Below are 26,541 nucleotides of genomic sequence, written 5' to 3'. Positions count from 1 at the left end.
GTGTTGAGGGGGGGCGTGTGAGGGAGCGCGCGGCTGAAAAGGGTGGACCTCTTGGGTACTCGTGCCTTTCCGGACCCCCTCGCTGAGCTGTTCCCACTTGCCCACGGAGACTAGTGGGGGCGCTTCTCCCCCCATCTCCGTTACTCTTTCGGCCGTCTCAGTAAGGCCCGAAGGTGATAGGCACGCCCTCGGGGAAGGATATGCTAGCAGCTTGGGGCCCCTACCTTGTTACTTCTCTCCAGCCATGTGGTGCTTGCACTGTAACTCGGAGAGGACTCAGTCACTGCTGGAGCTGGAGCTTGACAGCTGGTAAGCCATTAATTACCCTCTCTTGGAAGCAGCGTGGGTTTTCCTAATGCAAAAGAGTCGGTATTGAGTGGAAGGATTTTATTTTCTTTTGCCTTGTATTCCAGTCTCAAATCTCAGTCCAGCTTTATTTAAAATTTGTTCCGAACACTGGTTAAGTGTGCTTGTGGAAGAAAGAGGGACTGAGTTTGTGTTTAAGGAAGCAGGCAAGCAAAACTATCGGCTGCTCGCATATATACAGTACTAATCCCGTGACACAAAGGGTTTTACAATGTTCAGTCTCGACTACTTTTTTTTACCTGTAAAAGCGAAATCATTTTCTGCAGAACTGTATTCTAGCGAATAGTCCAAGTAGCAGTGTAGAAATAACAGCTGTTTGTCACATAAACGTAGCCTTACTTACAAAGGCAGAAAATTGAAGTGCATATTTGTTTTTAAAAATCCACAATGTGTGCCCTCTTGCTTTTTCCCTGCACCATTGTATGCACGCAAGGGTTCAGTTTGCATATTGCACGATGTAATAAGCCCTGCTGCAAAGTTTTTAATGCTTTGCAAATGTATCTTGATTGCAGCCAACTGTAGCTTTGTTTTTAGTGTAGACGCTTTCATATTTCACAGCCCATTTATTTGATTTCCAAAAACAAAAAACACTACTGCAATGCCATCTGCCCTTCACAGAATTCAAATTAACAGCTTATTCATTTGAATGTGGAATTCCAAGTTGTTTAACTCCTTAGCCAAGGTATACTTTCTTACAATATGAAACTGGCAGCAGGTTTATTTAAATGATGTTACTTGTTCCAGATATTTGCAGCATCTCACAGCCTCCTCCATTTTTTCTCACAATGGTATCTTTCTTATGCATTCTTGTGATTCATTTAACAAAAACCCAAGCATTCTGAACACAAATGCCAGTCTTTGCATCAAAATCTATAATTCTAAGCACGCTTTAAAAACTTATTACTGTTAGAGCTTGCCTTTCCTCTATGGAATGTGGCATTTCCTCCAAGGAAGGTGGCATTAATGCCCACCATTTTTCCCCCACAACAACCCTGTGAGATAGATTATTAGACAGAGAAATAACTGGCCCAAAGTTGTCCAGTGAGTTTCATGGCAGAGTGATGTTTTGAACCTGAATCTCCCCAGTCACAATATAACCACTACACCACTGAATTCAGTGAGGCTTTCTTCTCAGTAAGCATAGGTAGGATTATTTTGTACTGCTCTAGGCTTTGTCACATTTATGGGTCATCAGTGAGAACAAACTAAACTTAATTAATCGGTGACTTCAGTTCTATATCCAGTTACTGCAGAGGGCCATTGACTTCAGATGAATTAAGCCTGCGTTTAGGGTTGAAAATCAGTGCTGGGTTGAAAATGTCCACCTACATTCACAGGGTCATTCTTCTCCCACAAAAGGGGTGCATTTTTGGAGACATTCCAGGGAAGTGTTGGAAGAAATGTTTATTGTAGGGGGAGGGTTAACGTGATCGATTCAGTGTGGCAAGTGGATGCCATCTTTCTTTTACTGGAAATCTTTGTGATGGCTGCAGTAGGAAGAGGCAGCCTGGCGGTGTCCCTCATTGAGAATGGACCAGTGGGTGTGACACAACTTCATGACAGTGAGACTTCAGTCATACCAATGGTGTGATGGTTTGTGGACAGGTTATACCAATATAATTGCATGTTTTTGTGAGAGAGAGGTGGGAACAGGAATAGAGCGCTAAACAGTGACAAGCAGTGTGGATTCTACCTCAGCTTTGTGTGAGTGTGAAACAATGGTCACATACACACAGACTTGATTGGTATAGTTATTAACAGTTCTGTGATTGCTCTGAAGTTGCTCTTAGTAGTGTGTGTATACATCTTACACCAGTGTTCTTCAATTTTGGGTCCTCAGATGTTGATGGATTACAACTCCCATCATCCCTGACCGTTAACAATGCTGTTTGGGGATGATGGGAGCTGTAGTCGAATATCATCTGGGAACCCAAAGTTGAGGAACAGTGTCTCACATCGCATGGAACATTGTGTGATTATGTACTGTATAGGCAATGTAGTATATATTGGGGGTATATGATCACGTAATCCACTCTTAACCACATCAGAGGAAGGTACCATGTCACTCAAAGCATCATGACAGAAGACGCAGCAGAGGTGGTAACCATTGTGCTGTTGGAGGTAGCATGTAAATGTCCTCAGTTGTAGCTCATGCAGAAAACCTCTGGTCTGACATAGGCTCAACAGTCTGAAGTATGTGAAATAGGACAAAGTAGGAGTATGATCTTTCCAGGGTGCCCTTCAAGGGACAGCCCCTGAGTTGTCACTAGGTCAATCACTCAGCTACTCTGCTGAATCCAGACTTCTTTAAAGTACCACCTGGTACCAGCTACTGACCTATGGAGAACATTGATTCCCTTTATATTCTTTCACACCAGACACAGTGACACACTTCTGTCACACAGATATGCACACCTCCCTGCTACATGCACATAAATACTCCATTATAAATGGCAAGATTTTTAATAACTTTTACACCTCACCTTTCCAAAAGATTTTTCCCAGAGCAATTTACAAATATCAGTAATACGCAATTCATAAATCTACAATGGCGTAAAATCTACCTAATAAATAAAAAAGCATTAAACCAATTTCAGAGTGAGTGAAAGTGTAAAGAGACCTGGTAAAAATAAGGTTTTCACCTGGTACCAAAACTTTATGTGCCCCACAAACTTCTGTGGGGGGAGAGCATTTCACAACCATGGGGCCACCATCAGGATGAGCCTGCCTTGCATAGAAAGGAAATCCAGAGAAGCATCTTTGAGGAAAATTTTTAAGAGCAGGTGGGAGGTAATGGAAGTAAATGATCCTTCAAGTATTCTGGTCTCAAGCCATATATTAGTGCTGTGTCTAAACCCATCCTCCATTTTCTTTTTAAAAAATCTGTTTTCTGCCTCATTAACAGTACATTTTAGAATTTGATTGGATGTGTGGCTAAATTTACTTTATTGTTGTGAAGTGGCTGAGGGTGGTATATTTGCTTTTCTTTCCATTAATCAGTTCTAAAGAGCTCGTCAGCGTCTCTGGCTGCCTATGTTTCTTGATCTGACAAGGCCCTATAGGAGGAGTTACTTCATGACATCTTTCCTTTGGCTTTGGCTGAAGTGCAGGAAGCTGAAGACAGTGCACTGTTTTTAAAAGAAAGTTCTTCCTTTTAACCTTTAAAAATATATTTCTGCACTGATTTCTTTAACAATATAAAGACTTTAAAAACAACAATAGCAACAATGAACAGCTGCAAGAAGAATGGTAGACCATATTCGCAGCTTCCTGCAATTACAGCAAAGTGCAAAAGATGACGTCATTTGAGTTTTTCAAGAAGCATAGGTACTTGGAAGGGTTGCAGAATGCAGATTACCAAAGAGGTAGTTTGTAGAGTTAAAGAGAGACTACTCACAAAACCCTTTGACCGACCTCAAAAGTAAGGTAAGCATAACTAAAGAACATAAGAACATAAGAAGAGCCTGCTGGATCAGGCCAGTGGCCCATCTAGTCCAGCATCCTGTTCTCACAGTGGCCAACCAGGTGCCTGGGGGAAGCCCGCAAGCAGGACCCGAGTGCAAGAACACTCTCCCCTCCTGAGGCTTCCGGCAACTGGTTTTCAGAAGCATGCTGCCTCTGACTAGGGTGGCACAGCACAGCCACAGCCATCACGGCTAGTAGCCATTGATAGCCCTGTCCTCCATGAATTTGTCTAATCTTCTTTTAAAGCCGTCCAAGCTGGTGGCCATTACTGCATCTTTCGGGAGCAAATACCATAGTTTAACTATGCGCTGAGTAAAGAAGTACTTCCTTTTGTCTGTCCTGAATCTTCCAACATTCAGCTTCTTTGAATGTCCACGAGTTCTAGTATTATGAGAGAGGGAGAAGAACTTTTCTCTATCCACTTTCTCAATGCCATGCATAATTTTATACACTTCTATCATGTCTCCTCCGACCCGCCTTTTCTCTAAACTAAAAAGCCCCAAATGCTGCAGCCTTTCCTCGTAAGGGAGTCGCTCCATCCCCTTGATCATTCTGGTTGCCCTCTTCTGAACCTTTTCCAACTCTATAATATCCTTTTTGAGATGAGGCAACCAGAACTGTACACAGTATTCCAAATGTGGCCGCACCATGGATTTATACAACGGCATTATGATATCGGCTGTTTTATTTTCAATACCTTTCCTAATTATCGCTAGCATGGAATTTGCCTTTTTCACAGCTGCCGCACACTGGGTCGACATTTTCATCGTGCTGTCCCCTACAACCCCGAGGTCTCTCTCCTGGTCGGTCACCGCCAGTTCAGACCCCATGAGCGTATATGTGAAATTAAGATTTTTTGCTCCAATATGCATAATTTTACACTTGTTTATATTGAATTGCATTTGCCATTTTTCCGCCCATTCACTGAGTTTGGAGAGGTCTTTTTGGAGCTCTTCGCAATCCCTTTTTGTTTTAACAACCCTGAACAATTTAGTGTCGTCAGCAAACTTGGCCACTTCACTGCTCACTCCTAATTCTAGGTCATTAATGAACAAGTTGAAAAGTACAGGTCCCAATACCGATCCTTGAGGGACTCCACTTTCTACAGCCCTCCATTGGGAGAACTGTCCGTTTATTCCTACTCTCTGCTTTCTGCTTCTTAACCAATTCCTTATCCACAAGAGGACCTCTCCTCTTATTCCATGACTGCTAAGCTTCCTCAGAAGTCTTTGGTGAGGTACCTTGTCAAACGCTTTTTGAAAGTCTAAGTACACTATGTCCACTGGATCACCTCTATCTATATGCGTGTTGACACTCTCAGAGAATTCTAATAGGTTACTGAGACAGGACTTTCCCTTGCAGAAGCCATGCTGGCTCTGCTTCAGCAAGGCTTGTTCTTCTATGTGCTTAGTTAATCTAGCTTTAATCATACTTTCTACCAGTTTTCCAGGGACAGAAGTTAAGCTAACTGGCCTGTAATTTCCGGGATCCCCTCTGGATCCCTTTTTGAAGATTGGCGTTACATTTGCCACTTTCCAGTCCTCAGGCACGGAGGAGGACCCGAGGGACAAGTTACATATTTTAGTTAGCAGATCAGCAATTTCACCTTTGAGTTCTTTGAGAACTCTCGGGTGGATGCCATCCGGGCCCGGTGATTTGTCAGACCTACTCATTAAAACTTCAACGAAAATTTCTCTCCCCTTTGATCTTTTTGAATGCAATTTATTTTCCTATTAATTTATGAATAATTGTTGGGGGGGGCAGGGTGGAAACAGAAGAAAATTTTCGTCACAGCAGAACTTTGAAGGAAAGCACCAGAACCTTGAATTGTGCCTGGAAATAAACCAACTAGTGTAGCTATTTTATTTACTGGCAAGATCTGATCTCAAGGCCTTGTCCTAGTTAACAGGCTAGCAGCTATATTTTGAATTAATTGCAGTCCCTGGACAGTCATCAAAGCAGACCCATGCACAGCATTTTACAGTAATTTAACCTAGAGATTACCAGGGCGTGGGACATAGTGGCTAGGCTGTCTTTGCCCAGAAGGAATAACAGCTGGTGTACCAATCTCAACTGGGGGAACCACTTCATGCTGTGGGAGCTACTTGGACCTTCAGTGACAAAGATGGATTGATGAGTCAAGCTGCAAACTTGATCTTTTGGGAACAGTACATCTCTTTACCTGGAACAGGTAGAACACAACTTTCCCATACAGAGTAACCACTCGCCAACAGCAAAGAAGCATGGGAGATGAACTATTTGGTTTATGCATTTGTATCTGAATTTCCTGAAATTCCCTTTTAATAATGTTTTTTGACAATTAATTAGATCTGAAAGAGGCTACTAGTCTCCCACGTTTAAATCCAAAGTACTGTCTTCCATTTTCATCATTTAATTGATAGGGGAAATATCGTGGCGCAGGGTGGTAAGCGGCGGTAACGCAGCCAAAGCTCTGCTCACGGCTGGAGTTCGATTCCAATGGAAGGAGGAAGTCGAATCTCCGGTAAAAGGGGTTGAAGTCCACTCAGCCTTCCATCCATCCGTGGTCGGTAAAATGAGTACCCGGCATATGCTGGGGGGTAAAGAAAGGCCGGGGAAGGAACTGGCAATCCCACCCCATATATACAGTCTGCCTAGTAAATGTCGCAAGGCGTCACCCTAAGAGTCGGAAACGAGTCGCACTATAAGTGCGGGGACACCTTTACCTTTTTTACAGAAAGGTGCCAAACAATAGAAAATACATTAAAATATAAGTTTATTAATTCATCTGTAATAAATGCAAGCCTTCAAAATAGAATTTGCTGCAATTATAAAGCAAATATAACAAATACATCTTTTGGCACAAAGTATAAGTTTGGATTGGAAAGCCGCTTAAGTGGCACTAGAAAGCTCAAATATTCTTTTTTGAAAACTTATGGATCTTATAAATAGAAATATAATTTTCTTAGTCGTAGTTGCTTAGAAGCCTAATTCTGCCCGCCCTCCAATTCTGCTGTGCTGTGGTCTTGCAGCCTAATAGTTAAAGCAGATCCTGCATAAGCAATTTTTCCTCCATCTCAGCTCTTGGCCCATATCTTAAAAACCCACACCCTTCCCAAGGATCTTCCAGGAGAAGCTTTTCAGGAGCACAAGGAGTTGCAAAGGGAAGGTGCTGAGAAAGCCCTGTTACTTGAACATTTATTTATTTTAAAGAATTTGTAAACTACCCTAACCTGTAAATATGATCAATGAAGCTCAGAAAAAGTGTTCAGTTGCTAGCAAAAAACAGTGAGGGAGGGAGCCAGCCACAATTTTTCGGCCAAGGTGCAGACGATCCTCTGTCTTGCTCCACCTAGCTGTTATTCCATTGTTGGCATAACCCCTGTTCCATTCACAGATTGGTTAAATAGTGTCTCTGGGAGCCAAATTAGACATGACATTGGAAGATCCATTATTGATATTTCCTGGTAAGACACTGCTATTATATTAGGTATGTAGGTATTTTATGTGAATTGGTTATAATGAAATTATTATCCATTTTGTTTTGTTGTTGTTCACCGCACTGTGAATGTTATGATGAAGGGTAGTATAAAAATGCCTTCATAAATAAAATACAGGCCATCACAGGGATCAGAAATGAAATGGACAGGGACTGCTGCACTGAGGAGGATACTCTCCGCGCTGCACCATTTCTTCATTGTAAATCCTTCCAAGCTGTGATTTATCTCACAGGTGAAAAGCCTTTAGTACCATATGGGTACATGTATGTTTTCCCAGCTGCATATCAAATAACAGAAAATGATGTGGGGTTAAGGGTTAGACCTCCTCCCTCAACCTTGTATTTAAGAATTTGCCTGGTAGCTGTAGGTGACAAGGATTTGTATGAAGGCAAGTGTATAGAATTCTAAGTAGGCTGGTAGAGGAGAGTTGGGGCAGTCGGCTTCTCTGTGTACTGATCATTGAAATCAACTGGGCTGCCAGAAGGAAGAAGCTGCATCCTGTATGCCCAGCACAGAAGTTCAGTAGGGTGCTGCAAGGAAGATGAAGCTCTCCATCCCTTCTCTGTCAGCCGCCAGCAACCCAAAAACATTTATGGGCTTATTTATAAGCTTCCTGAACCAGATCTGGATACAGTTCCCCTCCCCCCACACAGCTACATTTACTTTTTAAAGATAAAAATATTTGATCTCCCAGTGTTCAATCCAGTTTGGCCCTGAAATCTCTCCTTTAAGCATCCAATCTAAGGTGGTTTGCTCAAGTGTTGCCATCACTATTTTCTTTCAATTTATTTATTTATTACCAGGATTATATGGTGACCAACAGGCTCCCTGGGCAGCTTTCTGGGCAAAATATAAAACATTTTAAAAACAAAAGACTTTAAAATATATTAAAACAAAACATTTTTAAAGAGCTTTACAAACATTAAAGAAGTAACCAACACATACGCAGACAAAGATAAGGTCTCTACTTAAAAGGCTTGTTGAAAGAGGAAGGTCTTCAGTAGGTGTCATAAAGAAAGCAGAGATGGTACCTGTCTAATATTTAAGGGGAAGTAATTCCAAAGTGTTAGTGCCACAAGGGCTGCTTCCTATGTTGCACTGAACAGACCTCCTGATAAGGTGGTATCTGCAAGAGGCCCTCACCTGCAGATCACAGTGATTGACTGGGTATATAAGGGGTAAGATGATCTTTCAGGTATCCTGGTCCAAAGCTGCATAGGCCTTTGTACACCAAAACGAGAACCTTGAACTTGGCCCAGTAGCTGATGGGCAGCCAGTGCAATTTTTTCAACAGTGAGGCAACATATTGGTGATACCTTGTCCCAGTGAGCAGTGGCACTGCCACATCTTTCACCAGCTGCACCTTCTGGACCAACCTTAAGGGCCAGTCCCACATAGAATATATTACAGTAATCCAGACTGGAGGTTACTAGTTCATGGAGAACAGTAGTCAGGCTATCCCAGCCCAGTAGTCACAGCCACGGAGGTCACTTGTGTCTCCAGCGACAAAGATGGATCCAGGAGCACTCCTAGACTATGAACTTGCTCTTTCAGAGGGAGTACGACCCCATCCAAAGCAGGCAATTGACCAATTATCCGAACTTGGGAACCAACCCACAGTGCCTGCATCTTGCTAGGATTCAGACTTGGTTTAGTGGCCCTCATCCAGCCCACCACCGAGTCCAGGCAGCAGTTCAGGGCTTGCATGGCCTTTCCCATTTCAGATGTTACAGAGAAATAGAGCTGGGTATCATCAGCATACTGCTGACACCTTGCCCCAAATCTCCTGATGACCGCTCCCAAGGGCTTCATATAGATGTTAAACAGCATGGGGGACAAGGTGGTACCCTGCGGCACCCCACAGCACAACTGCCAAGGGGCCAAAGGACCCAATGATATTCTCTGAAAACGACCCTGGGGATAGGATCGGAACCAATGTAAAACAGCGCCTCGAGTACCCATCTCACCAAGTCAGCTCAGAAAGATACCATGGTCAGTGGTATCAAAAGCCGCCAAGAAATCAAGAATAACAGGGTCGCACCCACCCACCCCATCCTTCTCCCTATAAAGGTAATTCAACTAGGCCTGAAACCAAATTGGAATGAGTCAAGATAATCTGTTTCATCCAAGAGTACTTGCAATTGCTGCACCACAATAATCTTAATCGCCTTCCCTAAAAAGGGGGTATTTGTGAACAGGTGGTAATTGTCACAAACCGATGGTAGGCTTTTTCAGGAGCAGTTGAATCAATGCCTCTTTCAGGCAGCTGAGACAATTCCCTCCCACAAAGACACGTTGACCGCACTCTGGATCCACTCAGTCATACCCCCTTGGCAAACTTTAATAAGCCAAAAAAAGCAAGGGTCGAGAGGATATGTTGCTGGCCGCATCGTTGCAAGCACCTTGTCCAATTTCTCAGGCTGCACATACACATCAACCAAAACAATAGAAAAATATTGTTTTTGAGAGGAGAAAGATCATGAGCTGGGGGGGATTAGTGGGTCTCATATTGCAGGCTGGTTTAAGGGACACCTGATTCAGGAAAGGATGAAGAATATTGTATTCCCTCATGCTCGCTGTCTTGGGCAAATCTTTCTACTGGGTTAGTTTGCAATTGGCATGTTTAATGCTCTTTTCAGGAAGTCTTGATTACATATGGTGCTTCAAAATGAATTGCAGAAGATTTAGTTTATTGAGCCTATAGTCATTTATTTTTATGGAAACTGTTCCACTCAGGGAATCGCTTTTATTGCATCTAGTGATTGGATTTTACAGAATTTAAACACAGCTGAGAAAAAGTATGTATATTCTAGGCTTGCTATTCTTTTTGTATAGTAGCGAGTAACAGTAAGCTCATGATCTCAGTTTAAATAATATCCATCATGTAATAGATTCATATCACTTCATCACCATCAGATGAAAACTGACCAGTGACCTATAGCAATTGAAAGTGTGAATGAACTGCAGTTTCCTTAGAACCACACTTTCTAATAAAAATACGCAATAGCAGGTAGTTTTCTGTTGATGAGGTACATAGTTGATTCAAGGCTGACGTATTGTGTGTGCTCAATGCTTTAAATAATAAATATTTCATATTTGTTTAAGCAGGCCACTGTGCTTTGCTAAAATCCTGAAGCTTGGCAATATTTTGTCTAAACTTTCAACTCTTTGCTTTTTGAGTTTGTCTTCTTTCTTCTGGTGCCTGAATCTGTTTCATTACTAAGGTCCAAGCTACATATGACACTATATGCATCACTTGCAGGTGTGTGTATCTTATTTAAAAACCACCAGTAGCTAGCTCATTGGCTAGATCCAGCCCAGTGAGCCACAGAAAGTGACCCACCCACTCCCACAGCTTTATCTCCTGATCTGATTTGGAGTTAAAGCTCTCTGTTCTATAGAGTGATCTCTAAAAAGCAGACACACTTTATCACTTGACTGGATGATAAAAAAAATTCCTCCAGCTGTCCTTTAGAGCAAATCTCTAAAGAGCAGTCAGATCTTTTCTCTCCCATCTCAGCGCTAAGTACCATAGCACTGAAATCAGAGATAAAAGCAGCATGTTCTACATACCCACCCTCGCTCCAGCACTAGGGTTGGGGAAATAATGCCTTTTACATAACAAGCAGAGGGCTTCTCTGCAAGAAGCGGAAGTGTTTAGCCAGAACGATCTTTTATCTCTGATCTTAGCATAAGCACTGTAGTTCTAAGATTAGAGTTAAACTCCTGTATTATAATGTCTTATTTCAGGTGAGGAATGTGAGGATAATGGTGTTGCTGATGCTCTGTTGCGGAACCAGATGGAGAGGTTTCTACACCTGGCGCCGCTGGCCAGGGCTCAGCCAGAGGCTGTGCCACCTGAGATTTGGGAGATTGGAGAACGGAGTCGGAGAGGGCCATAAGCCTATCCGTTGCACCCAGCACGCTGGCCAGCTATCAGAGAGCAGGTAGGGAGCTCCAGGAATTTAGGGACAGCAGGGGCTACACACAAGGAGCACCTGCTGGAATTCCTGGTGGAAGGCTGGGGGAAGGGCCTTTCTGTCAGGACGCTGAGAGGTAAGCTGGCAGGGCTTTCATTTATACCAAAGACGGAGAGTTTTAGAGATCATATGGATGATTTTGGGGTCCGCCAGATGTTGGCAGACTGGGCTCGGGTGAGTCCTGCTGCCCCGGATGCCCATTGCCCATTGTCACCCAATTTGTTAGTGGGGCTTTTAGAGCATGGGGATGACATATGCTCTTCCCGCTGTGAGGTTCAGCTGCTTCATGCAGCGGCCCTCACATTATTGTGGGGGGGCTTTTAGGGTTGGCGAGGTGGTGGCTGAGTCCAAGTCGGACTCATCTCTGCGTGCACTTCTCATGTCGGATGTTAGTTTACAAGGGGATTGTGCCACGGTTACCTTGCGATTGTCTAAGATGGACCAGGGGCATAAGGGGCGTAGTGTAGTTCTAGCAGTGTCCCCTGTACTGGACATTTGCCCAGTGAGGGCATTGCACTGTTTTTGGCTGTGAGGGGGACAGACCCAGGTTACTTGTTTATTCATGAAGGGGGGTCCCCCCTCACTAAATTTCAGTTCTGGGCGCTTACCAAACTAGCACTACAGGGTTTGGCGGCCAACCCTGCAAGGTTTGGGACCCATTCATTCAGGATTGGTGCTGCCTGTACTGCAGCAAGTATCGGATTTTTGCCTATGCAGGTGCAGGCCATCGGGAGATGGAGATAGAGAGCATATAGAGGCTATATTCGACCATTGGAGGGAACAGGCGGGCCTAGGGCCTAACCTCTTGTAATTACTTTGTTTTGGCAGGTTGCTGGAGGGGGACGGAGCGGATGTGCATCCTAATCTGCGGCCATAGCATGGTCTTCTGGGCGGGCCATAGGGCTGTGAAGTCATGTTTTGGTGTGCAGCTGGGCCGATGGGGGATGCGCTGGGCTGGGCTCCTACTCATGTTCCAGCATGGTTTGGTGCGGACGGTTCTGCACGTGTTGGTCATTCACCTGGGAGGGAATGACCTTGGTTTACTGAAGGGCAAGGCCCTTAGTCTGCAAGCAGGTGAGGACTTCCAGTTTATAAGGCAACGTTGGCCTTTGGTTCATCTGCTGTGGTCAGACATTCTCCCATGCAGGGATTGGCATGGTGTGTGGGACTCCAAAGGGATAGATCGGGCATGGAAGAAGGTCAACCGGCAGCTTTGGCTCTTCTCGCTCATGATGGGTTGGCTTTGCATCACCCCGAAATATGACACATGCGGACTGAACTTTAAAGGGCGGATGGGGTTCACCTGACAGATGCAGGGAACGACATCCTTTTGAATGACCTGCAGAGGTATCTGTGAGATGTTGTACTCGGGTAAAGGGGGACTAAATAGAGATTTCTCCCCCTTTTGGTGGTGGATAGGTGCAGGAAGAGAACTAGGTAAGGATAGCTTGGTGGCCCCCTTAGGCAACTTTGGAGGTGATTGGTGGTTCCGGAGGCCTGCCAGGAAGGGCTTTACGGCCCGAGGGCAGAATATGGACTGCTTCTGGGGCCTTCTTACCTCATCCACCCGGAGTTATACGGCCCCGGGAGGTGGTGACGTAGGAAGGGCCCCCTGCTCACCTACAGGTGTGGCTTGGGTAAGGGGTAAGATAAAAGGGCTTACACTTGCCCAACAGGGGCTGGTTGCCCGAGCGCTATAAACAAAGACTTTCTTATAGATAGTTCCACACCTAGGTTTTCCTCTGCAGGTTAGTTAAAGTTTTGAATTTAGTTTAATAAAGTGGCCCTTTGTTCAACCCAGTTTACTGTGTCCGTGTCTTATTTCAACCCTCTGCCGCAAAGCACTGTAGTTCCAAGATTAGAGTTAAAGCTCGTGCCTGCTCTTTACTTTTTTTAAAAAAAATACTAAATTAAAAAACTACGACAATTTTATGTACATCTTTTTCATTACAACAGAAGTATGAAAGAAAAATACTAATGAAACAAATAATGATCTAGTATCATATTTTGATGATAAATATTCTAATAATTAAGAAAATGGAAGCCAGTGTTCAACTGATTTATTATTTTTCACCTGTTCTTCTCCAAACCAAATTAATTTGTCCATGGCAACTATATCTAAGCATTTTAATTTCCATTTGCGTATAGAAGGCCTGTTGTGGTGTTTACGCTATCTGACCCATAAATAATTTCAGATTATCATTTATATCCAGATCTATGGTATTTAGCAGGGCTAACAGTAGAGTTGTCCTAATTACAATACCACTCATCTCTGATATACAGTGAAAAATCTGGCTCCAAAATGTTTTAGCTAAAGAGCAGTACCATCACATATGTAACAAACTGGTGTTCAGTTCTTTACGCTTCCAGTGTTCATGATAATTCACTAAACACATTTTATTCAATCTTGCTGATGTAGGATACCATATCAGTGATAATTTATATCGAGCTTCTGTAATAGACAAACTGAGAGATGATTTTGATGCCCAGCCAAAGCTCCAAAGATGGTGCATTGTTTCCAAACCTATTTCTCTTTCCCAACTTTCTTAAGAATTTGGATTAGTAGATTTCATCCCTAGCAACAATTTGTAATTAATAGATAACAGACATTTTGTTTTAGAAAAGATTATTTTTCCCCATGAAGTGCCTTGTATATGAAATCTTGGACCTGGTTGTTTTAACAGATAATACCTAAGCTTGAACAACAGAGAGAGTGTTCTGTTTGATTGCATGTCTGGTGTATGTGGTTAATGTTCATGTGTGCATATACGGCATGTGGCCCTTGGACCAAAGAAGTTAGCCACCACCCTCTCTGCCAATGAGAGATTTCCTCCCATGCCATATAACTTCTTAGGAGATTTTCACATGTGCTAACATGCCAATCTGATGAGGTCCCCTTACCCCTGTGATGAAACCCCTGTTTCCTGACTCCTAACAGAGCAGAGCTGAGGGAGCTGTCTCAGTTGGTCTACAGGTAAGGACATATAAGCAAGCCAGCTTTCAGAGAGTGAGCGAGACCAAACAGGAGTTTGACAGGGGAGGTCAAGGGGGCGGTCCCTAAAAAAATAATTACTAATTCTCCTTGTACAGCGAACCGCATACCAGTGGGACTCTCAGGTTTACCCTGAAGTAGGACAGGACAAAGCACAGTGCACTCCAAAACAAGTAGTTAGGAAGAAACAAAAGGTAGAAGACAGTATGAACGGGAAGGATACTCCAGTGGTTGTGACCTGCAAGGTGTGTGCCATGTTTGTTTTCTTGCCTGAAAACAACATGGTGTACATGTGCAACAAGTGCAAGCTTGTGGCACTGTTGGAAGAAAAAGTGAGAGGCCTGGAATGGCGGGTGGACACACTGAGGACTATAAGAGAAGATGAAGAGTTCTAAGAATGCTGGACCAACAGCAGCAAAGAGAAGTGGAGGTGGAAGAGCAACAGCATGTGGTAGCAAAGAGACTGCTGTGGAGAGGAACAATGAAGTGGAGGAAACTCTGTGGGAAAGGGTGATAGGAGCAGAAGAGCTAGAAGACACCCTTCACCAGTGGAACTATGGAACTGCTTTCAACCACTCGAGGATGAGACTGGAGGACAGCCTGTGGTGGAAGAATTACAGGAGACCCCGTGCGACAATGAGTGAGAGGCTGAAGTTCAGTCAAGCAGGGCCAATGAAACCATGCCCCACAACAACAACAAGAGAAGAATACTAGTAGTGGGAAACTCCCTACTGCATGGGATCGAAACCCAAGTATGCCAAGAAGATCCGTGGACTCGCCAGGTATGCTGTCTACCAGGAGGAGAGATTAGAGATGTGACGGAAGGGTTGCCATCGCTCATCAAGCCCACCGACAGGTATCCCTTTCTCCTCATCCATGCAGGAACAAATGATACTGCCAAACGGAGCTATGAAGAAATCACATCAGACTTTGAAGCTCTGGGAAGGAAACTCAAGGACTATGGGGCCCAGATCGTTTTTCATCCATTTTTCCAGTACATAGAAGAAGAGTACAAAGGGAAAGAAAAATACTCTGTGTGAATGAATGGCTACGAAGGTGGTGCTGACATGAGAGATTTGGATTGTGGGACCACTGGCTATGCTTCCTGGAAGATGGGCTGCTGGCAAGTGATGGGTTGCATCTCACAAGGACTAGGAAGAATGTGTTTGGCCACAGCATGGAGAAGTTCATCAGGAGGGCTTTAAACTGAATCCTAAGGGGGAGGGAGACATAAACTTGGTGGTACCAACTGATGAAGGCTTGTGCACAGTAACGGGAACAGAGAGAACATAGAGGAGGGCCAGGATCTCTTCTCAATCGTCCCAGAGTGCAGGACACGGAATAATGGGCTCAAGTTGCAGGAAGCCAGATTTCGATTGGAAATCAGGAAAAACTTCCTATTAGAGCCATACAACAATGGAACCAATTACCTAGAGAGGTAGTGGGCTCTCCAACACTGGAGGCATTCAAGAGGCATCTGGACAGCCATCTGTTGGGAATACTTTGATTTGGATTCCTGCATTGAGCAGAGGGTTGGACTTGATGGCCTTATAGGCCCCTTCCAACTCTACTATTCTATGATTCTATGAATATTCTTTAAAGAGTCACATCACTCAAAATAATGCATTTAGCATTATGTGTAATTTGGCCATAAGTACCATAGATATACATTTCTGTTCATTACTGCAGTATGCATGCATATAAATGGGAAAATGCAACAACCAAGTATTGTTCTCACTTCTACAAAGAGTTAAGTTGGTGACCTGATTATTTAATTTAGGGTTTTTAGATTGGTTCTTTAGTATACAATATCAAAAGCTCTAAGATTTATTTCTAAGACTGCTTCAGAAATTCTGTAATATTTCAATAACCTGTTAACTAATTTTATATATAAAATAAGAACTTATAGAGAGGAATGATTTTTACTCTTTCAGAAACTTTAACAGTAATGAGCGCTACTGCAGCCTTGTGTTTACACAGAAGAACACAGTTTTGAAATTACTTGAGTTTGTAGGAATATAAAGCAGTTAATAAGCCTCATTCTCACTTACTTAAGCAGGTCATACAGGCCCAGTTCAGAAGTAACAATCTTGACACAATAAGCATTGAACCTGCACATCCCCTTCCCCCATGGCAGAATTGGAGACTTCTAGGTTTTATTAAATTGTTTTTCTCTACATTCCAACCAGGAACTTGTGTTTTTTAAATCTGGGTTTGCTCACCATGAAATAAAACTGGATAGAAACTATGGTTTAATAAACCCTTGAAATCTTCTGTTCCAGTACCAGAGTGCAGTAAACCATGAGTTCAACTCTCCGTTTAATAAACTCTGGTTTATTAAGTTGAGATTGTTACATCTGAACCAGCCCAGTTTCCCAGCTGTACCACTAATAGTGCTGAATAGTTTGTTGTTGTCATGTGCCTTCAAGTGGACTACTACTTATGGTGATTTTTAACAGAGCAGTTGCAGATCCCTTAATTCTACAGTTTCTAAAGTTCTATAATCTTTGAGCCTATGATACTATTGTATGAAAATATACAACAAAAATTGATGAAAATATATGAAAATTGGGGAAATTTGAATTGTACTACCATAGGTAGTACAATTTAAACCACAGTCATAACTCTCACAATTCATGAGACAGGAGAAGTACCCAATTGAGGTGCAGCCATCCAGGTCCATTCTCTATTTCTATTTTTGTCCTTATTGCAACACAATCTGAGGCTGTGTGTACTGGTTGTGTCTATGACTTTAAAAACAAACTGAAAAACACAATTTTCCATATATATTTTTAGTTAAATTAGTGGATTGTTTGCTTCTTCAGACCTTACATGGTAGCTGTTGAACTGTACTTATGGACTCAATAAGACTTGCTTACTATCTTTTTTCCCAGCCAGAAATCTTGCCCTCTGTTGACCTGGATTTTTTTTTCTGAAAAAGTATGTTTAAGCTGAGTACCTTCATCTAGAACAAAGTGCAAGAAGAATCCTTGTGGTAAAGGATATGTGCTCTCAACTTGTTTTTGATGTGAGTTCTTTTATAGAAACAACGGCCAGAACTAAACTAGTTTAAAAGTGGGCAGATTCTGGAAATTCACACTTTATACAAGGTCTCATAAAAGGCAAAATAAAGCCACATCTAAATCTTTGGGAAATTTCACATGCATATGGGTCTGAGCTTTGTAGCTATGAATAATCTCCTTGGAGAAACATACGGAAGTTGCACTGAAGTGTGCTGAAGGGTGTAGCCTGTAGCTGTAATTGCTAGGTTGTGCTGATCCTAAAAGTTAAGCAGGGTCATGTTAAGTCATTACACGTGCGCAGGAATATTCTAAGACAAAGCTGCCGGAAGTCATGCTGTGAGTCACTTAGCTTGAGCAGCAGCAGATGATCAAAAACAACATGAATGATAGGTCCTTCAAGAGGAAGCAGGGATGTTCCTACTTCAACTAAAACTTTCCCTTTTCGCTGAAAATTGGCATGAAAACAGTTTCTTTGAATAGTCAAGACCAAGAAAAAATAAATAGAAAATAAGGCACTGTATGTACAATTCCATTTACCTAAAATGTGTGAGGTGGTTAATTAATTGTAAGTGTATAGCCATTATGTTTTAGTATTTGCTGTGAATACCATGATTCCAAACAGCACAGAAACCATGTTCAGAGGTTTTGTTTTTGTTGTTCTGAAGAATGACACATGCAAGAGAATATTCAGTCATGTCTCATAACTTAATTAACTGTATTTTTCACAGTATCACTAAGAACTCTTTGAGTACTGCTTCGCATAGAATCATAGAATAGTAGAGTTGGAAGGGGCCTATAAGGCCATCAAGTCCAACCCCCTGCTCAATGCAGGAATCCAAATCAAAGCATTCCCGACAGATGGCTGTTGTCCAGCTGCCTCTTGAATCCCTCCAGTGTCAGAGAGCCCACTACCTCTCTAGGTAATTGGTTCCATTGTCGCATGGCTCTAACAGTTAGGAAGTTTTTCCTGATGTCCAGTTGAAATCTGGCTTCCTGCAACTTGAGCCCATTATTCTGTGTCCTGCACTCTGGGACGATCGAGAAGAGATCCCAGCCCTCCTCTATGTGACAACCTTTCATGTACTTGAAGAGTGCTATCATATCTCCTCTCAGTCTTCTCTTCTCCATGCTAAACATGCCCAGTTTTTTCAGTCTCTCCTCATAGGGCTTGGTTTCCAGTCCCCTGATCATCCTTGTTGCCCTCCTCTGAACCTGTTCCAGTTTGTCTGCATCCTTCTTGAAGTGCGGAGACCAGAACTGGATGCAGTATTCAAGATGAGGCCTAACCACTGCAGAACAGAGGGAAACCAATACTTCACGTGATTTGGAAACTATACTTCTGTTAATGCAGCCTAATATAGCGTTTGCCTTTTTTGCAGCCGCATCACATTGTTGACTCATATTCAGCTTGTGATCAATGACAATTCCAAGATCCTTCGCACATGTCGTATTGCTGAGCCAAGTATCCCCCATCTGATAACTGTACATTTGGTTTCTTTTTCCTAAGTGTAGCACTTTGCATGTATCCCTGTTGAATTTCATTCTGTTTTCAGCCCAATGTTCCAGCCTATCAAGGTCCCTTTGAATTTCGTTCATGTCTTCCACGGTATTAGCTATGCCCCCCAATTTTATATCATCTGCAGATTTGATAAGCATGCTCTGTACCTCCTCATCCAAGTCGTTAATAAAAATGTTGAAGAGCACTGGGCCCAGGACCGACCCCTGTAGTACCCCACTCATTACTTCCACCCAGTTTGAGAAGGAACCATTGATAAGCACTCTTTGAGAACGATTCTGGAGCCAGCTGTGGATCCACCTGATAGTTGTTCCATCCAGTCCACTTTTAGCTAGTTTGCTAATCAGAATTAATGGGGCACTTTGTCAAAACCTTTGCTGAAGTCAAGATATATTATGTCCACAGCATTCCCATGGTCTACAAGGGAGATTACTTGATCAAAAAATGAGATAAGATTAGTTTGGCAGGATTTGTTCTTCATAAATCCATGTTGGGTCCTAGTAATCACTGCACTGTTTTCAAGGTGCCTACAGACACTGCTTTATAATCTGCTCCAGAGTTTTTCCAGGGATTGAGGTTAGGCTGACTGGTCTGTAGTTCCCCGGTTCCTCCTTTTTGAGGGCATGATTGTCTGACCCCAAGCTGGACTTATCAAAGACGCTGATGTGATTCTCAGTGACTTTCATTGAGTTTGAAAGGATAAAGTAAATTTACGGCTGCAATTTGCTTTTCCCTCAGGATACTAGGTGCATCAAGAGTAGGGGGCAAGCGTAGCCCCTTCTGCAATGTACTAGTTTACATTGTGTACCCTTAGTGTAGTTGTTTACTTTTAGGGCAGTGTGACTGCCATTCAGTTTTGGGGAGATAAAGTAAAGAGTTGTACTTGAAGGCAGTGTTACAATATGGGGATCCTACAGGGAAGTGCAGTATGTCTGCATGTACAGGACATACAGGGATTGCATATACAGTCTCCTCCAGAGATCCTTGCTTTATATTTGCCTTCCCTCCACAACAGCATTTCACTTGCCATGTATATAAAAGCCAATTCTCTGGGAGTGGTCCTTAAACACTGTTGGATCTGAAATGGAAAATCAGTATGTCACCATGCCCCTAGATTTTGGGAGTGCAGAGGGAGGAAAAGGAAGGAGAACCCCCATTTCATGAGTGAATGTCAGGTTACACTAAACTGGATCTCATCCTATGAAATTGACTTTTAAATTAATGTTTCATTTAAAAACAAATCTGGAATGAATAATTGTAACTTTTAACCATGTTAGGTGAAGTTTGTATATATGTAAAATACTGTTTTTTATATTTTAATTTTTTTATTTTTTTAAAAAAGGAAAATTAAAATAACAGCAACATTTAAGAAGCCCAAGCCAGTTTAAAGGCAATTTTGCAAAGTAGGCAACAGGAGAATTTTTAAAGTCTTACCAGCTTGAACTCTCTTGTTCCTGCAGGAAGCAACACACAGTCACCGGCTATCCTTTCTAGGCAGTGACCTTTGCCTCTGATTGCTTGTATTCCTGTTTGGAAATTCTTGTAGATAAAGGAGGCGTCTAATAAGAGAGCTGTGTTATGCTACTTGTTTTGCAGCCTAACTGTTGCAGGGCTAGAGGGCAAGCAGCCTGGATGAAATACGAGATAAGCTGCCACCTACGCAGTGCCATTCTTGGCTTCAAATAATAGGCTGCCATCTGACAAGCCAGTTGGCAGCTTTTGGTCAATATATTAACTAGCATGCCAATCCTAATGGTGCACCTTCCTGCCTAAGGAGCATGTAGATAGTAAGCTGTTGCTTTATTTCTCAAAAAGGGCTGAAATAAATGTGTGTGAGTGTGTGAAGCATGAATGAGCACTTCTAGACAAAGCACCTTTGGGAGAAGGCTGCTGGAAAGTACTTAACTTTTCCCCCTGCTCACTACTTTCTTCCTGTAACTCCCTTCCCAAGCTGCTTTTCTTCTGATCTGATCCAGACAATGCATTTACAAGGTACACACTATGAAAGCCCACAGCTTGCCTTTGGGGGATATGCAGTGGAAAGTGGCACACTGATATAGTTAGAAACTCTAGAGATTCCAAATTGCCTACTCTCAAAATTGCGTTGCTTAGAAGTAATATTTGGTGTTTATTTTTTGTTACTCTATTTATATTCCAACTTTCCTCTAATGACCTCAAGGTGATATATATTGTTTGCTCCCTCCTAATTTTTTCCTCACCTCAACCCTGTCAGGTAGGTTAGGCTAAACATGATAGGCCTAAGGTCACCCAGTAAGTTAATGGTTTATTGGGGATTTGAACCATTGTCTCCCAGGTCCTAGTCCAATGTTCTAACCACAATACATGTTACATGTATTGATGTTTAACATGCTTTTGAGCCCTAACATCTATGGGAGGAAGCAAAAAGTTTACCTTAGGACACTCTTTAGAATAGAGACCTGCAGTATATATTACATATGCCTAATATTGCCACCACAATAATAATAGGCATTTTACTATTGTTTTACATAAAAAAATCTAAAGATAAAAATGAATGTTCATCAGCATGCTTGTGTAATGGACAGGGATGGAAGTTTGATTCAGTTTGCATTTCAAGCCGAAATTACCCTTTCCAAAACAATATGAAAGCTGAGGCATCCTTCAAAATTCACACTTCTTTGAATTTTGCAGTGCAGTTTGTCAACTAAACAATGTTTACAAAAATGCATGTGTTAGAGGTAAGTGTGCATAAAACTTAATACATGAGTGAAAATAATGCGTTATATGCTGAGAAATTCTTGCAAAAATGTGTACATTACTCAAAGCTACCTACAAAAATGTGTTTATTAGGAGAAATTTGCACTGAAATGCTGGAGATTTTTCATGAGGATTTTTAAAAAAATCACAAATTGCTGCAGAAATGTGTAGAACTGAATTGTAAGAATGGAAAAATGAGAAAGAGAGAGAACCAAAATTCACAGAAATTTCCATCCCTAGATTAGAGAGAGAGAGAGAGAGAGCAGTGGGAATATACAGTAGTTAGGGACTGGGAGCAGATGAATGGCTGGAGGTTGGAAAGGGATTAGGGTTAGGAAGATAAGATTTTCTGAGTTATCAGTAAAAGATCAAGGCTAAGTAAGGGTAAATTAGAGAGAGTTCAGGGAAAGGTTAAAGATTTACACAATCCAGCTATGAATGCTTGTATGTGAATTGTTTTGGGTTTTTTTTAAAAAAAGGTTTCTTCTTTTGTGCATCCTATTGCCTGAATCCCCTGAATGCAGGGAAAACAAATGATAAAATAGTACTAGAATCAATCTGGTACTGGTCATGCACTTATAGACCCCCTGGGAGACACTCCTTTAGTTTACTGTTCCTTTGGATAATCCTCTCAGGCACTGTCAGAAGCCAGGTTGAGCTGCAGAAGGCAGATGAGGCGAGACAGCCAGCTCCACTCAGGGGAAACAGAACTAGAGGAGTGTACTTGGGCTTTCTTGTTTGGTTAAGAGGGCGGTAACAGTGTGTGATTAAAAAGCTGCTTTGGATTGATCCTTTGCCAAAGAATTAAAGACCCCAAAAGCAGTAAGAGAGGTATCTAAAGTTTCAGCTAATTGTAAAATATTCTATATTCACCAGTTAGATTGTGTTGCAGTGGTGATTTCGTCAATCGTTGTATAGTGGTTTGTGTGAACCTGTGGGGGTTGGGGTTGGGGGGATAGTGTGTTCTGGCCTTCTGTCTGGTTTTATAGTGGCTTATTATGTTGAAGGCTGCAGGTTTGTGCACACATATTTGAGAGTAAGTCACATTGAACTCAATTGAATTGATATGCATTGGAGAATGCATGTGATACAGTGGCTGTTTCTGTAAAGTTTTATTATGCTGTGTGACTTTATCCAGTGTAAAGTTTATTGTTGTTTGAGGCTACTGGTATTTCCTTAGTTTGCTGATTTGTTACTTATAGTCCATTCAGCTTGTGAATATAGGGTTATTTAAAGATGACATTCAGGTTGATCAAAAGTTGTATCTTATTAGCATTCATTTTAGATAACAGAGGAGAAAATATTTTCAGAATTAATCAAGTGGCAGAAACCATCAACTTTATTTGATTTATATCCTGATACAATTTCTCTGGATGGTACCTCAACACATTAAATGACATTAAATTAAGGCTTTAAAAAGAATTATCTTAAGTACACCATATATCAACTAGAAAAAGGACATATCACACAGAGTTTGAAGCTCATGCTTAGCTCCCTACAAATCCTAAATACCAGCAAATTGAATATTTTGTGGGAAAGGATGTCATTTGATGTTCCCTCCCACGCTGGCTGCTCAACATAGCATCTGAGTCCACAGTTAAGTGGAAATACATTGTTGGCTGGTATGAAGGAAAGGATTGTTTCACTGTAGCAAATGCTCTTTCAGCTATTCATGCAGACTACCAGCTCTTTCTCAACTTCAAAGAAGTCAAATCATTATCCATACGTTCAGGGGATAGCGTGTGTGTAAACTGTTGCACTTCCTACAAAAGCAAAACATGCGGCATGAGTAGTTTTGCCAGCTTAGAACATAAGAACATAAGAACATAAGAAGAGCCTGCTGGATCAGGCCAGTGGCCCATCCAGTCCAGCATCCTGTTCTCACAGTGGCCAACCAGGTGCCTGGGGGAAGCCCGCAAGCAGGACCCGAGTGCAAGAACACTCTCCCCTCCTGAGGCTTCCGGCAACTGGTTTTCAGAAGCATGCTGCCTCTGACTAGGGTGGCACAGCACAGCCATCATGGCTAGTAGCCATTGATAGCCCTGTCCTCCATGAATTTGTCTAATCTTCTTTTAAAGCCATCCAAGCTGGTGGCCATTACTGCATCTTGTGGGAGCAAATTCCATAGTTTAACTATGCGCTGAGTAAAGAAGTCCTTCCTTTTGTCTCTCCTGAATCTTCCAACATTCAGCTTCTTTGAATGTCCACGAGTTCTAGTATTATGAGAGAGGGAGAAGAACTTTTCTCTATCCACTTTCTCAATGCCATGCATAATTTGATACACTTCTATCATGTCTCCTCTGACCCGCCTTTTCTCTAAACTAAAAAGCCCCAAATGCTGCAACCTTTCCTCGTAAGGGAGTCGCTCCATCCCCTTGATCATTCTGGTTGCCCTCTTCTGAACCTTTTCCAACTCTATAATATCCTTTTTGAGATGAGGCGACCAGAACTGTACACAGTATTCCAAATGCGGCCGCACCATAGATTTCTACAACGGCATTATGATATCGGCTGTTTTATTTTCAATACCTTTCCTAATTATCGCTAGCATGGAATTTGCCTTTTTCACAGCTGCCGCACACTGGGTCGACATTTTCATCGTGCTGTCCACTACAACCTCGAGGTCTCTCTCCTGGTCGGTCACCGCCAGTTCAGACCCCATGAGCGTATATGTGAAATTAAGATTTTTTGCTCCAATATGCATAATTTTACACTTGTTTATATTGAATTGCATTTGCCATTTTTCTGCCCATTCACTCAGTTTGGAGAGGTCTTTTTGGAGCTCTTCGCAATCCCTTTTTGTTTTAACAACCCTGAACAATTTAGTGTCATCAGCAAACTTGGCCACTTCACTGCTCACTCCTAATTCTAGGTCATTAATGAACAAGTTGAAAAGTACAGGTCCCAATACCGATCCTTGAGGGACTCCACTTTCTACAGCCCTCCATTGGGAGAACTGTCCGTTTATTCCTACTCTCTGCTTTCTGCTTCTTAACCAATTCCTTATCCACAAGAGGACCTCTCCTCTTATTCCATGACTGCTAAGCTTCCTCAGAAGCCTTTGGTGAGGTACCTTGTCAAACGCTTTTTGAAAGTCTAAGTACACTATGTCCACTGGATCACCTCTATCTATATGCTTGTTGACACTCTCAAAGAATTCTAATAGGTTACTGAGACAGGACTTTCCCTTGCAGAAGCCATGCTGGCTCTGCTTCAGCAAGGCTTGTTCTTCTATGTGCTTAGTTAATCTAGCTTTAATCATACTTTCTACCAGTTTTCCAGGGACAGAAGTTAAGCTAACTGGCTTGTAATTTCCAGGATCCCCTCTGGATCCCTTTTTGAAGATTGGCGTTACATTTGCCACTTTCCAGTCCTCAGGCACGGAGGAGGACCCAAGGGACAAGTTACATATTTTAGTTAGCAAATCAGCAATTTCACCTTTGAGTTCTTTGAGAACTCTCGGGTGGATGCCATCCGGGCCCGGTGATTTGTCAGTTTTTATATTGTCCATTAAGCCTAGAACTTCCTCTCTCGTTACCACTATTTGTCTCAGTTCCTCAGAATCCCTTCCTGCAAATGTTAGTTCAGGTTCAGGGATCTGCCCTATATCTTCCACTGTGAAGACAGATGCAAAGAATTCATTTAGCTTCTCTGCAATCTCCTTATCGTTCTTTAGTACACCTTTGACTCCCTTATCATCCAAGCTTAAATATCTAGAGGCTGTTTAATAATAGTTACAGTCCCCTAAGTTGTAGAATACAAAAGAACTATACTGTATGTGGCAAAATTATGTCCTGGAACAGTTGAAAGGCCTTTGCTTTTAAAGGGTAGCAGAAATAATCGCTAGCATTGAGTTCCCCCCACCCACAAGTATTCAAGGCAATTCCCATGCATTATCTCAGTAATCCTTTCAACCACCTTGAAAGTTAGACCAACATATTTACTCATTCTCTCTCAGTCACAGTCCTCCATCTACAACATGTGGGATAATGCTGGCTTACTTTAAAGTATTATTGTAAGGATTGCAACCAGATAAAGCATGTGAAGTGTTCTGAACACTTGAAAGTGCTATCCAAATGTTTATTATTAATAATACTGCACTAAAACTTAAACCTGAGAGCCAGTGTGGTGTAGTGGTTAGGGTGCTGGACTACGACCTGGGAAACCAGGGTTTGAATCCCCACACAGCCATGAAGCTCACTGGGTGACCTGGGGCCAGTCACTGCCTCTCAGCCTCAGAGGGAGACAATGGTAAACCCCCTCTGAATACCGCTTACCATGAAAACCCTATTTGTAGGGTCGCCATAAGTCGGGATCCACTTGAAGGCAGTACATTTTAAAACTTAAACCATGTACTTCCATCTCATTATTTTTACCTTATGATTTGTTTTTAAAAAGTCATCCAAAAGATCTCTCTCCCTCTATAAATGAATAATTGCTTGCTTTTTAAAAGAAAATTACTAATAATTTTTTTCCTTGCTTCTCTGTGTTGTGAGGTCAGTGCTGCTGGATTGCTGTGTGTGACATATGTGATGAATTCACACACCATCTTGCACTAAAAATACACTAATGCTGTGGGTGTGATACTTAACACATACTTATTTGTTACAAGGTATTTAAATGATATTTTTGCCGCTTCTATTAGGGCTGGGAAGTGTTGCCCTATAAATTAGCTTTAGTTGTTGCAATACAAATAGTAGCTTGGGCTGCAAATGCTAAAGTTGTATACTGTGTGTGGTAAATGGCACAGACACATCCTCCTTTTACCCCTTGTCTATAAAACAAACCTGCTTTTAGATAATGGTGCTTCTGTGGCAGGCAGACAATCCATAGATTGACTCTTAAGGGCTATCTTTACCTCCTCATTATTTCCCACCTGTATCCAATACCTGCTCTACAAAAGGCCCTTATGTGACAAAATGTGCTGGGATAGGCAAGCTATAAGAAATTGCTTGGTGGATTAGACCAGCACTTCTCAACCACT

At 42.2% G+C, this 26,541-nt stretch overlaps 1 protein-coding gene across 11 annotated transcripts in view; it reads left to right on the top strand.

Moving 5' to 3' along the window:
• IQSEC1 (IQ motif and Sec7 domain ArfGEF 1) overlaps positions 1 to 26,541 on the top strand; it is a 588,187-nt gene that overhangs the window by 459,575 nt on the left and 102,071 nt on the right. For 2 of the 11 annotated variants that reach the window (XM_061618156.1, XM_061618154.1), the window contains exon 1: positions 1 to 309. The exons of the other annotated variants lie outside the window; for them this stretch is intronic. In XM_061618156.1, coding sequence (XP_061474140.1) covers positions 245 to 309 — 65 coding nt within the window. In that variant the 5' untranslated portion in view covers positions 1 to 244. The remainder of the gene's footprint in view (positions 310 to 26,541) is intronic. 11 annotated transcript variants of the gene reach the window in all.

The sequence above is a fragment of the Rhineura floridana genome, chromosome 3 (assembly GCF_030035675.1).
Source record: "Rhineura floridana isolate rRhiFlo1 chromosome 3, rRhiFlo1.hap2, whole genome shotgun sequence".
NCBI lineage: Eukaryota > Metazoa > Chordata > Lepidosauria > Squamata > Rhineuridae > Rhineura > Rhineura floridana.
This window is presented reverse-complemented; position numbering and strand designations above follow the sequence as displayed.